This window comes from Colletotrichum graminicola, assembly GCF_000149035.1.
Source record: "Colletotrichum graminicola M1.001 genomic scaffold supercont1.5, whole genome shotgun sequence".
NCBI lineage: Eukaryota > Fungi > Ascomycota > Sordariomycetes > Glomerellales > Glomerellaceae > Colletotrichum > Colletotrichum graminicola.
In genome coordinates this window covers 177,337-190,240 of record NW_007361009.1, presented here as the reverse complement: position 1 = coordinate 190,240, position 12,904 = coordinate 177,337, and the positions used below count along the sequence as shown (strand labels likewise).

General features: G+C 53.6%; 3 protein-coding genes across 3 annotated transcripts; 1 reads left to right on the top strand and 2 right to left on the bottom strand.

Annotated features, from left to right (window-relative positions):
* Positions 1-402: 402 nt before the first annotated feature.
* Positions 403-1,348, top strand: GLRG_02433 (dienelactone hydrolase; the record flags this gene model as incomplete). The annotated part of the gene is made up of 3 exons (XM_008092442.1): positions 403-520; positions 647-963; positions 1,019-1,348. 3 exons carry the CDS (start codon positions 403-405, stop codon positions 1,346-1,348), a joined length of 765 nt encoding a protein of 254 aa, XP_008090633.1.
* Positions 1,349-2,495: 1,147 nt separating this feature from the next.
* On the bottom strand, positions 2,496-4,300 carry GLRG_02432 (aspartyl-tRNA synthetase; the record flags this gene model as incomplete). The annotated part of the gene is made up of 2 exons (XM_008092441.1): positions 2,496-3,173; positions 3,224-4,300. The coding sequence occupies 2 exons, from the start codon at positions 4,298-4,300 to the stop codon at positions 2,496-2,498; spliced, it is 1,755 nt and encodes a 584-aa protein (XP_008090632.1).
* Positions 4,301-4,900: 600 nt separating this feature from the next.
* Positions 4,901-9,815, bottom strand: GLRG_02431 (WD repeat domain-containing protein mip1; the record flags this gene model as incomplete). The annotated part of the gene is made up of 3 exons (XM_008092440.1): positions 4,901-5,120; positions 5,178-8,821; positions 9,264-9,815. The coding sequence occupies 3 exons, from the start codon at positions 9,813-9,815 to the stop codon at positions 4,901-4,903; spliced, it is 4,416 nt and encodes a 1,471-aa protein (XP_008090631.1).
* Positions 9,816-12,904: the final 3,089 nt, after the last annotated feature.

Below are 12,904 nucleotides of genomic sequence, written 5' to 3'. Positions count from 1 at the left end.
GACATCACCCCACCCCACCTACGAACCCCTCCCTCCAAAGCTCCTAGAGAGAGCGAGGTTGTGGTCTAAGAGAAGGGGCAAGAGGCCAACGCCACAGATCTCTCTCCGTTTGACTCGTTAACTGGTTAGTTGAATGTCACCCCCGACACATGTAGTGCCCCGCCAACAGCTCGCTGCCCAATCGTCATTGAAAGAAACCATATGAGCTCCCACCCTATTAAAGCTGCTCGCTCCCGATGGCCGCTGGTCCTGAAGCAGCCTACATCCTCCCCCACCACTGTGATAGCTTCTCGATCAACGTCGACAGTAACACCCACAAGCTCTACCGCATCTAAGAATCTCGCAACCTGCCTTGTTAGCTTTCCTCGACAGTTACACCCGTTCTCTACACAAGCCGCCAAGATGTCGACTATGCCTGCTCAGCACGGCCACTCCGTGGGCTGCTGCAACATCCCGCCCGTAGTTTCCAAGGGGTACGAAGCCAAGGGCACTTACGAGGAGATTGGAGGCAAGAAGACTTGTAAGTTACCAGTCAATCCCAATCAATTGGGTCCAGATCTTTAGTGCACGGTCTGCCGCTCTGCCTTCTCGCTCGACGACGTCTGCCGACCGTGGATCCAACAGCACTGACCAGACAAAATTACAGACGTTACCGGTCCCTCCGATGCGAAGAAGGCTATTGTGGTTATCTACGACATCTTTGGATACTTCCCTCAAACCCTCCAGGGAGCAGACATTTTGGCCACAAGCGGTTCCGAGAAGTATCGCGTCTTCATGCCCGACTGGTTCGCCGGCGAGCCCTGTCCCATCGAGTGGTTCCCTCCCAACACGGAGGAGAAGCAAAAGAACCTGGGCGGCTTCTTCCAGAAGTTCCCGCCTCCCAAGATCGCCGGTCTGGTCCCCGACTACGTCAAGGCTGTGCAGTCCAAGTTCTCTTCTCTTGAGTCCTTTGGTATCATCGGTGTAGGTTTCCCTCGTAACCCATTGACCGTTGCTTGTAGACTGACGGCATCACAAGTACTGCTGGGGAGGTAAGGTCGTCTCCCTAGTCACCTCTGGCGAGGGCAACCCATTCAAGGTTGGCGCCGAGATCCACCCCGCCATGGTTGAGGCCGACGATGCCAAGGGTATCAAGATCCCCCTCATCATGCTCGCCTCCAAGGACGAGCCTGAGGAGGATGTCAAGAAGTTTGAGAGCAACCTCAGTGTTGCCAAGCACGTCGAGATATTCAAGGACCAGATTCACGGGTGGATGGCTGCCCGTTCAGACTTGGAGGACCCTAGAGTCAAGGAGGAGTACACCCGTGGCTACAAGACTGTCCTTGAGTTCTTTGCCAATAACTTTTGAGTGAAGACTGGAACCTTCGAGCTAGCTATAAAAGACAAATAATAAAACTATTTTGCAGTACTAGTGCCCATATTCATGACGCTTTATAGCTGGTTCGGCAGTGTTTCATTTGTTGCACAAGCTTAGAAGCATGGTCCATCTCGGACTAAAACTCAACTGGAAATGATGCAGTCTCAGGGTACAATAATGACAGTGCATATATCGGGTCCAAGAAGCCAAAAATGTCGGACGGGAATAGGCATTCGGGTTGAAGTGGAATCAATTCTCGCACATCCGGCACTGTCTTTGAACCTTCCCACAAACTTTAACAAGCAGCGGCGATCGGCTTAAATTGTCAGTTAGCGTTTCACTTGATATTTACTGACCCATATGCTGGACAACAAGGACATGGTGTTCTGTTTTATGAGGTCACCCCAGTTGGAGATAATCGCAAGGGAATCAAATCGGTATAAGCCTCGAAAGCACATCATCGATAGACCCGGGCTGGCTCGGCGGCCTCTCAAAGCAGTCGTGAGCCAGTTTGGAGCCCCTTCCCCTTCACTCTCTATCCGAAGCTCCTCGTATGGAAGCATGCAATATGGCTACGGTAGAGACAGAATTGCAAAGGCCTAAAAGATTGATCTAAACTGCCCCCAGCTCCACCTCAGTACGCCCAAGTACTCTCCCCAGCCGGCCCTTGACACCGAGAACTGAGCCACGAGTAGCACACGGACTGACATAGCTTCTCTCGTTAGACGTATTTTTAGTATGACTGCTCAGTTGCTGCTCCAGGATCTGCGCTACGCCATGTGGCCGGCGTCAGCCGTGGGGCCGCCTGTCTCAGGCCTCAACACCTGCTTTTTTACACAGGATGACCGGTTGAGGTTTGGCAACACTGACATCCCCATATTACTCGATGCCCGAAGTCCGATGGTATCAATATTCCAAATGCATCAAATGAACGCTAATTAGTGGCAGGAAGACGTCAGGTGGTAAACAATCACATGGATGGATGTTTGGAAAACCACAAGCAGTCTCCAACCTCTCTAGCAGCGTGGCCGAGGGAAGGCAATGTCATAAAGTACTCTTCATAATGCATTTTATTCTTCAACCATAGCCATACCGGCAGTTTTACGCTCCTGCAACTAATCCATTCCACACCAGCCGTTTACGGCACAAGTCTCTTGGGGGTACGGGGGTAGTAGCTGGCCAGATGCACAGAGGGCAAGTTCAAGAACCAGGCAACAACACGGTCGAGACCGATACCACCGCCGCCGTGGGGAGGCACACCGGCGCTACGGAAAACGTCGACGTACTCCTTGATACCCTGGCTGTTCGGGTCGATGCCCTTCTTGCGCAGGCGGGCCTCGAGGACGCTAGGGATGTGGATACGCTGGCCTCCGGAAAGGATCTCCTGGCCGCGCATGAAGAAGTCGTAGGCGTTGGTAACCTTAGGGTTCTCGGGGTCCTCAAGGGCATAGAAGGGGCGCGCCCCCTCGGGGAACTTATCGAGGACGTAGAAGTCGGTGTTGAACTTCTTGCGGATCAGGGCGCCCAGAGCCTTCTCCTGGGGAGTGGACATGTCCTCCTCATCCGAGACATTGCGGTACTCCTCGGGGCCCTCCTCGCGAAGGAGCTTCTGTCCCTCGGCGAAGGTGAGGCGGACCTCCTTGCCAGGCTCGGGGAGGAGGAAATCTTCCGAGGGGTAGACGGCACGGACGGTGTCAATAGCATCGGCACAGCGCTCCTTGAGTCCGCGGAAAATGTGCAGGAGGACCTTCTCGAGCATATCCTGGACCTCGTGGTAGTCGTCCTCAATCTCCATCTCCAGATCGAGACCAGTGAACTGTGGTGTTTTAGCCAGTGGCCTTGCGTTTGCATTCTATGTGTACCTACCTCGGTCATGTGTCTGGGGGTGTTGGAGTTCTCAGCACGGAAAACTGGGCCAATACAGTAGACTCTCTTTCTGCCACCGGCAATCTCGAACTGTTTGTAGAATTGGGGGGACTGGGCCAGGCAGGCACTCTTGTCGAAGTAAGGGAGCTGGAAAACGTTGGCACCACCCTCGGAGGCAGCACCAATTAGGCAAGGGGGCTCAAATTGAACGAAACCCTGGGCGTCGAGGTATTCCGCAAAGAGCTTGCGGGTAGCCATGCGGATGTCGGCGATGGCTTGCTGGACGGGGGCACGCTTGTGCATGACGGGGTTGTTGAGATGCGTCGACATGCTCGCGCTAGGAGTGGTGTCGATGCTCACGCCTTCAACACCGGCCTTGACGTCGTCGACGGGTTTATCAGCCTCGGGAGCATTGGGGTCCTCATCATCGAAGCTGTTGATAGGACGGTTCGAGACGGCCAGGCTCATGCCCAAGGCCTCGGGGCCGGGGGCGATGACGTAGAGCTTGGTGATGTGCAGCTCAAAGTCACTGACCTTGCAGCTCTTGACGGGCTCGAGGGGCTTCTGCACTGTCGCCTCAACGAGGACGTACGATTCGAGCGCAATACTGCCGATCCACTTGACCATCTGCTTCGAAACGGGCTTACCCTCGGCGCTGGCGGCGATGACGCCCTGGATGGCCCAGTTACGCTCCTCGCGGAGCTCAATAAAGCACATCTTAGCGCCCTGCATGCGCGAATTCTGAATCCACGCGCGCAGCTTGATGGCCTTTCCGACATGCTCTGCGCCGATGCTACGCAGGCTGGTGCGCTCGGCGTCGACCTTGGTCTGGGGCTTGATGTCGCCGTAGTTGTCCTTGGCCAAGTCCTCGCCGCCCGCGCCGCCGGAAGCCTTCGCAGCGGCCTCGGCGGCCTGGCGCTCCGCAGCTTTACGGGCCTTCTCGGCCTCCTTCTTTGCCTTGGCCTCGGCCTTCTTCGCACCTTTCTTTGATTGCTTCTCGCCTCCCTCGCCGGCCTCGGGAGCGGGGGCGGGGGGGTTGGACTCGGTCGGCTTGGGGTCGGTCGGCGCGTCAGCCATGGTTGCGGGTTTTAGATTCAACGGGAAAAAAAAAAAATCAGTAGTGAACCAGAACAAGGAGGATGTGACAGGTCGAGCTCGACTTATTTATGTCGGTTCGATGACTCTTGTGATCTGACCTGATTTCGGTGTGACTGTTCGAGTAACACCGCGAACCTGGAAATTTCGCTGGCGGGGCAGAGACGATGACCCCTCGCTGCGGCTAGCAGAGAAGGTGGTGGGGCCTGAGCTGAGCTGCCCTACTACGCTTATCGATAAGCACGTCCGTGTGGCTTCATGCTGGATACTCCTTGTTGATCCTGGTCTTGATATGTGACTAGCTTGCCACAGATATTTTCTCAGTACAATTTTCATTTTCATACATCAATTGGCTTCGGAACGAGCCAACTGCTACCAATTAGTATCTCATGCAATTCCTGCCCTTGTTTGCCATGGTGCGTAAGGCAACCAATTCAAACGCCGTCCCTCGCCAGTAAATGGTACGCTGCCGCCCGGAGATGAAGAAGTTAAAAAAGTAGTTACACAGCAGCAGCATGATCTCCCAAGAATATAATCGGATTACAGGCGAAAAAGTACCCTCTACCTTCTCTCGGATGTCAACTAAGCGACCAAGGATTGTGAGTCGGACTTCTCGCAAGTGAAGAGGTTGATGTAGTAGTCGCCTCTGGCAGCGCAGGCCAAAATGGGCCTGTGCGGATGGAACGCAGTAGCTGCTATAGGAGAGCCCCTGTTTTGCTGCAGGAAGCTTGAGTACGGCTCGACACGTGACAGCTCTTGGCCGTCAAAGTTGAAGACCTTGACAGCGTGTGCGGATGTTCCACTGTGGGGGATATGATTAGTATCGATAGCTTCTCGATAGGGGGTTCGTCTGACTTACACTGCAAACACCGGCAAGTGCTCATGGGTGCTGGCCGTTCGGAGCGTGTCTCGGGTCGTCTGGTAGACGTGAAGTGGCCGATCCATCCTGATGTCCCAGAGCTTGACTTTGCCGTTTCTGCTTGCGCTAAGGAGTTCTCGTTGTCCGCCACGCTGCAGGTGGACGCTCTTGATCCACTGCCTGTCTGTTTCATCCTTCCACTTCTTGATCATGGAGTCCTGAGGTCTGATACGGGTATCAAAAACGCGGACGGCACCGTCGCCAAATCCAGCCACAACTGTGTGGCCCGTCATCTGGTCAGAGGTTAAGGAAGTGACACAGGAGCCAGACCGGGCGGGAATATCAATAATGCAGGTCTCGGAACCCGCAGACCACACCCGAATGACTCGTACGTCGCCAGCCACTAGCACTCGGCCTAGGGACTGCTGCCAATCGAACACCATGCCGGAGTTGACGTTACTAGGGACCATGTGCGTGAGAGCCCGCCAAGAAGAGGCCAGGCTGATAGACTTGTCGGAATCGTAGTTCTGATAGATGCGAATGACGCCGTCTGACGAACCGGTCATTAGAAAAGCCTGGTCGTCCTCATTGATGAATTTCATGTCACTGATTCTTGACCCTTCCGGGTTACCATTGGAGAACTTGCTCAACCGAGCATGCTTCTTCCAGTCCCAGACACAAACCGTGTTACCATCGTCCGCAACAGCAAGATGATCTTCGAATTGATGGAACGTTAGCTTGGCAGGCTGTGAGCCGTTGTTGGTGATGCCCAGCTGATTGTTCCACTTGTGACTGCCGGCGTACTGCTTGAGCGGCTGCGTTTCTGCCAGAATGTGGTCATTTCGGGACCGTCTCCAGAGCCGCTCGTTGTACTCGGTGCTGCCTGGCTCATCCGACTCGCTCGGCTTCATCTGAGGCTCGCAGAAATACTCGATGGACCACTCTAAGAAAGTGCTCTGGAGGGGGAGAGAGGGGGCTTCGCCTGGCTTCCGGTCCTCAAAACCGGCAGAGACAGGCTCTCTGGCAACGTGGTAGTTGGCATGGATAGCTGTGGGGTCGCTCTGTTCTGGCGGCACTTCAGCAAGTTCCGGCGCCTTGATCTTCTGAGATCCAGCCCGATGCAGACTAGGCGAGGGCGCCGGAGAGGAGTAATTATGTTTCTCATTAGCATCAGCTTTGCCATCATTGCCAAAAAGTGGCAATTGGAATAGCAAGCTTGCTGTGCGACGTAACAAACCGGGAGAAGGCAATGGTGGGGTTGCCAAAGAGGTGGAGACACCAATGGCATGGCTTCGCTGATTTAGGTTCAGGTGGTTCTTTGTTGAAGCCCGCTTTGCCCTCTTTCGAATGTCGTCAATGAGAGTTTGGGCGTGCTCACCCACGGGCGAAGCCATCACGGCCTGATGAACGTAGTCCACAATCATCGTCGCATCGCGCTGAACCTCAGGGTGAGGGTCAACATTCAGCATTAAAGCATGCTTCCAACAAGCAGAAAAAACAGTGTTGTGTGCAAAGCCATGGACTGTGGGCTTAATGGTGCCGTCTGCGTTTCGGTTTTCCTTCCTTGCGTAATGCAGCCCCATCTTGTGATCCATGCCGTCCTGTCCTGGTGGGAACAGGAGATATTCTCTCTCTTCCTGAAGCTGTTCGTATGCGGCAACAATGAACTTGCTCTCAAAGCGGAGTATGAATCTTGAGAGGAAGACAAGGAACTCCCGGCGCACCATTGGACTGCCATCATTGGCCATGTCCAGCAGTGTCCACGCAATGGATTCTTCAATGCGAGCAACCTCGTCAGTGAGATCAATAATGCCCAAGAACGTGGTCATGGCATACATCATGGCTGCTCGGACCTCAGGCACTGGGTCCTTGGTCAGGAACGACAGCTTTGCGGGAGCGTTCTCCCGAATGCCACGCCACTTGGCCTCCGGAAGTTCTTGCCAAAGCTGACTGATGCAGAGACAAGACCACTGTCGAAGCAGAGGGTTTTCTTGGTTCTGCAGGTGTAACAAGCAGTAAGTCATGATGTCTGTTTGGTTGCAGACGTGCTGACCCGGCTTGTAATCCTTGCAGAGCATAGAGAGGATAAAGGCACACATCGCTTTGTGCTCAGGCTCGTTGACCACAGGCAAGCTCTCAGATGGTTTGAGAATCTGGGCGAAGTAGTTATAGCCGCTGTCTTTGATAAGATCCTGCTGGCAAGAGATGTCGACTGCTAGAATCCTAGTCCATATGAAGATCATAACGGGTTTCAGTTCCGCCGCAGCGGACTGTAACAGCTTCAGGACGTAGGGGAAGATACCTATGCTCAGGGCAAGCTGAACAGCCCAGGGACCTAAGTCGAGAAATCTCCCAAGTAGGATCAATGCTCTGACCCTGTGCTGTTGGCTCAGCAGGACTTGAAGTACCACTGGAAGCTGCTCTGGTGGCCTCTGAGACATGGCGTCTCCACGGGTGAGGTAGACGTCGAACGCCGTCAATTGCTCGGTGAAGAAAGTCGAATTTTGGTACTCGTACTCGATTCCTTCATTCTCCTTCCTCTCCAGCATGGGAAGTTGAGCTAGAGCCATGTCCACAGCCAAATCCCAGCTTGCCCATAACGGATGCTGACGGGTCACGGGGAGTTCGGGAAAGGACTGCGGGTGGCAACCGTAGACAGACATAATTCTCTGCGCCAGAAGAAAGTTGCGGAACAAGGCGGCGACCATAAGGTCTTGCCTGAAGAACTTCCGGAACAGGTGTCGGGGCAGTGTCGTCCAAGCGATGGTATCTGTGATGGCTGTGAAAATCCAGTTCAGTTCACCGAGGGGTGTTCTTCGCTCCTGTAATCTTCCCGGAAGCTTCTTGGCGCGCTCTGGAGTAAGGTTTGTTTTGAGGGGGTTCTGAAGGACGAAGAACCAGAGAGCCATTTCGATGGGAGTGGTGAGACAAGAAGTGAACAAGTCGGCTGGGAGGAGAGGATTCGTTGGGAGATTCTCCTTGACACCACAGGCAGCCAAATGGATATAGGGCTGAAACACCGTCTTTTCATAATTCGGATCTCTTGCGGCGGCTTCGTTCTCCTCCTGTTCATGCTTCTCCACGAACCTGTGATAATTGTTGAGGATGTTGCCTGCCTCGGAACAATCCCAGACGTAGATCGTAGGAGCGTGTAGCCACTGCTGAAGATCATATAGAGAAACTGGGATGTACTGCGTGTAATTCTTATTGAACACCCAGATCTCACCACTGGCAGTAGGCTTTGGCACTCCATGGCCGTTGTAGTGAAGCAGGACTCGTTCATCCTTTGCATTCCTGCGCAGGGATTGGCAGAACTTCTTGGTTTCCTCCACTGACGGATCCAAGTATTGTTTGTATCTCGTTCGGATGGCAAGTGTCTCATACTGCGCCTGTAGTGCCTTGCCAATGTTCTCCAGGGCTTTCTGAGGAGGCGGGGTCGTAGGGTCGGTCCACGCTTCGAGCTTCGCACCAGGGTTCGTCTTGAGCTGGTCGGGAGGTTCGACTGATATATTAAGGCAGACGGCCAGGGCAGCAGAGACGGTTTTGAGTCTGTCACGCATGCGCCAATCCTGAAGCTCGTGTAACGTTGCCTTTGGTTTGCCAGTTGTCTCGTGTCGTTTGTCGGTCCAGTACATGTACCAGTTCTGGGAGCAGGAGTCAGCGCGAGTTAACATATGACAGAATGTCAGCAATTCCCAAGAGCCCAAAACAGCGCCGTTAACGTAGTTGGGTTCGAATTGGTTCAATGGTGGCTGTGTAGCTATCACTCCCATCCAAACGGGTGACTGCATGGCCACAGAGGCTCAGATAGGATGGAATGTAGACCTCGACTTGGACGGAATTGCGCCCGGCGTCGCTGCTCGGGACCGGGATTCGCACGGCAGTCCATGGCCGTGACGTACAGACCCAACATTACATCACAAGTTTTCTCTTCTTACGCAACACGCGCAAACATGGACTACTGTCAGACCAGTCCAGCTGGATAGTACCGCCACAAGGCCGCCAAGTGGGGAGGCGCAGAGCTCGAAATGGGAAAAAAGGAAGCAGGACCAGAGGTGGTGGGCAATGAAATAGGATACCACTTACATTCGCTATCTGAGCCAGGATTTCCGGCGACTCGTGGTATTCATCGAAGCCATGCCTGGCGCCCCAATGTGGAATATCTTCCTCGGAGTGGTCGATTTCCTCGGAGCGGTTGACTCCAAACTCGCTTTTTGACCGCATGAGCAATGGCTTCATAGATGGGCGTTTCGGTCGGTCGGAATCCGATTGTTCGCCGGCGGAAAACCCGACAGAGAGGTTCTGCTTGTTTCCAGGCGCACTCGATGGCCGTCTGGAAGTGCCATCATCATGGCTCGTTGACCGTTGAAGCGCTAGAGGCTGAGGAGCAGTATGCGGCAATGGTTCGGCTGTCGCATCGGCAAATGCGGAGGATCCGTTGGGACCCTGCATCGGCGGCATGTTGGTAGGACTTCCATTAACACCAAGCAGCGCGGTGCTGTTCGTCGTCCGCGGGATGCTTGCGTGATGTCGAGGTTGGGAGCTGGACAGTGAGGGCTTCGAGGTGCTCGGTTGTCGAAGATGGGTGGCGGGTGAGGGGCGAGGGAGGGGGTGATCTTGCACAGAGGCAGCAGTCATATTGTCAATGACTCTGTCGAGATGTGTACTTGGCGCAAAAACCACCTGTCAATAGTTTACTGCGGCGACATTTCGACACTGGGTGTCGCGCGGATAAGGTGATAGAGATGTGGCAGGCGATTGCGTCGGTAATGCGAATTTGGAGTTTTTGGAGGACGGGAGTGACAGGTCCACGTTGGGTGAAGGCGCAGCGTAGCGGCTAACACCCGTCCAACCCCAGCTCGACGTGGGCAGGTGCGGTGCGGCAGAGGTAGGTGGTGCCTTGGCCCACAGAACAACATCGACCAAAAATTAGGAACGACCCTCTGGGTACTCCGTACCTACCTAAACTATCTAGGTAGGCTGATGTCAGCTTCGATCCCCAACCTATCAAGATAGAGAAGAGCCGCCTCTGCATCACTCGCTCCAAAAGCTTCTTCTAAACTTCCAACCAGCGTTCCTAATTATTCACATCTACTGGTTAATATGAGAAGATTGATGCCAATCAATCGGACACACCGCAAGAGTTTACAATATAGGGGTTCATCTTATCTACTCCCCGGCGCAGTCATCCAGTTATATGATGATGATGATGATGATGGCAACGGTATCCGTACAGACACAGCCAGCTGGGTCAACCACGACAGAGGCACTGGTTAAAGACGTTGTGTGGCCCGACCCTGACCGCCTTTCAGCTCCACATCTCCGCATTATTCGTCTACACTAGTATCTTGTCCTCTCGTCTCCCAGCCGCTGGCCGCTGGTCGCTGGTCGGCCGCAGGGTGCAAGTATGCACCCACCGTACCGTAGGTCGGTACCTTAGGCAGGTAGGTAGGTAAAACAGTCAGATGGCGGGGATGAGGTAAGAGGAGAAAATGGCGCTAGTCCGAGGATGGTCTTCCGACTGTGCTAAGGATACCTAATCGTCGTGCGTGTACCGTGTGGCCTTGAGAGCAACAGCCTTACCTCATGCAACCAACCAACAAGACTGCCTGGGTCTATTCAGCATAATCCCGCCTTCTTCTATTACCTGAGGCAGGCAGGTAGGTAGATGATACTTAGCCAGTGTAGGTATGTATCCGTAAGAGTTGGCGCGAACACGTACGTCCACTCAGACATTTGAGCAATTGGAGTGCGCGTTCCACCGCTGTATTCTCTAAGGCCTGTAGGTGTCTACGGCCATGGCTGGACCTTTCACTGCTGGACAGCCAGGTGCGTTATCGACCAAATTTCGGCGGCCGACGATATCGTAAGGGCACGAGCTAATCGGAGACAACATTCCTTGTAACATCGTTCAATGACGGTGGGGAATGGGCAGACGGGAAGGCAGGCGCGTTATCCGTACACCAGAAACAATGTCTCGTCCAAACGGCCGGCTCTCTCTGCTTTGGCCCATAAATCCCTTTTTATTTCTATTTTATTTTCCCCCCTATTCTCTCCATTAATAATTTCACTGGGGCGTCTTTTCCTTTTCCTCCTTTTTTTTCCCTTTTTGTCTTCATTTTTATGGACCGTAGCGTTTTCGTCTCTGATCTCTGCGTACGTCATACCGCGAAGCAAGATGATATGTCCTTTCCACGATATGATGTGTGTGCAAATCTCAATCGTCGTCACCCGTTACCGATTCACCCTGCTTTGACGACGCATCCTCACGTTTCTAGTCCCCAACATGCTATAGCATAGGCAAGGCCCTTCGTCGGCCAAAGGCTTACCGTAATGCTGGGAATCCGCTTTAAAGACCCGATCGCTGCTACGTCTTGTCTTCCAATATTGGGATTATTCAACAGTCACGAGATGGGTTGATTGGTCCATATTCGTAGTCACTCAATGCGTCCATGCGTCGTCAGAGTCGTGGTCGCGCGAGGCCCCATTGAGTTTGTTTTCTCGGCTGGGCCTGGAGGCAGGCACCTGCTTCAAATGGAGCCTCATCGTACCTCTGTCACTTCTCGATGACCGCCGCTTGGCCAGCGCACTGTTTCCCGCCTGCTTCAGGCCAACATTAATTCTCACCAGAATGCTCGCATCTTACCCTCAGACGCGCCATCTCATGAAAAGCATTCTTGCACCTGCTGGGCGCACAGTCTAATTTGCCAGAATCATGTGCCCATTCCACCCAAGCCTTAACTCCGCGCCACCTGTGTTCTTTCCAAAGAGTCTTCAGGTGCATAGAGCGAGCTGACGCAAAGGATACGCTAAGATACCTTCGACGTCCGTGTAGAACCTGCTCCCTTGCCTTGGCTGTGGTCGTGGCTTGCCGTATAGAGTTCGTAGTACTCCGTACAGTGTACAGAGATGCCGCAATCTGTGCGCTTCCGATTCTGCAGAAGGAGTTGATGAGGAGCCCAATACCTATCTTTTCCGTCTCTTGTTCACCGACCCCGTATTCCCGATTTGGTCTTCCGCCGTCCTATCCTTGCGTCCGCCTCGAAGCCTCAGGGCGTCCGTGTACTGGAACTTGGAAGCTGCTAATGGCGTTGAAGCTTTGGAGAACATGAAACACACCATATCATGGCAAATGGACCCGCCTGATGGGAAATTATCCTCAGCAGAGCAACGGAAGGGCGGCCCTCTTTCGCTGCTGTCGAGTACCGAGGACCACCGCACCCCTGAAGCCACGAGTTCATAACTGCAAATGGCCATCGCCAGATCGATCATGCGTCAGCGCAATAAAGGACCCGAATCTGACCTTCTCTTTCTGTACATGATAAGCTGGCCCGAGCGTTGGAGCATGGCAATGAGCAAGATTAAGAGTCTCATGAACTCCAGTGCCAGGGGTGACCCTGTCGACGACTTGTCAGACGAGTACGCAAGGGTACACAATTCATAGTGCTAAGCTACAGAAAGTGAAAGGGCAGTTTTCTGCACACCCTCGATTCTAACAGACCAACGTTTTTATACTAAAGCGGTGGAAATCTGGTCTGAGAAATCTGCTTCACTGCGGAAATTTTTGGTAGGTACAGGTATGCTGGCAGCAGGGTTTTGGGGGCATGAGCGAGCGTCAACCACTGGACATCATGTCTCATGTCGAGACCCAACGTTCGGCAAAGAAGCAATGTTTCCTGCGCACTGACGTTAAATTGACATCGGACCTGACTGGCCCTTGAGCGACA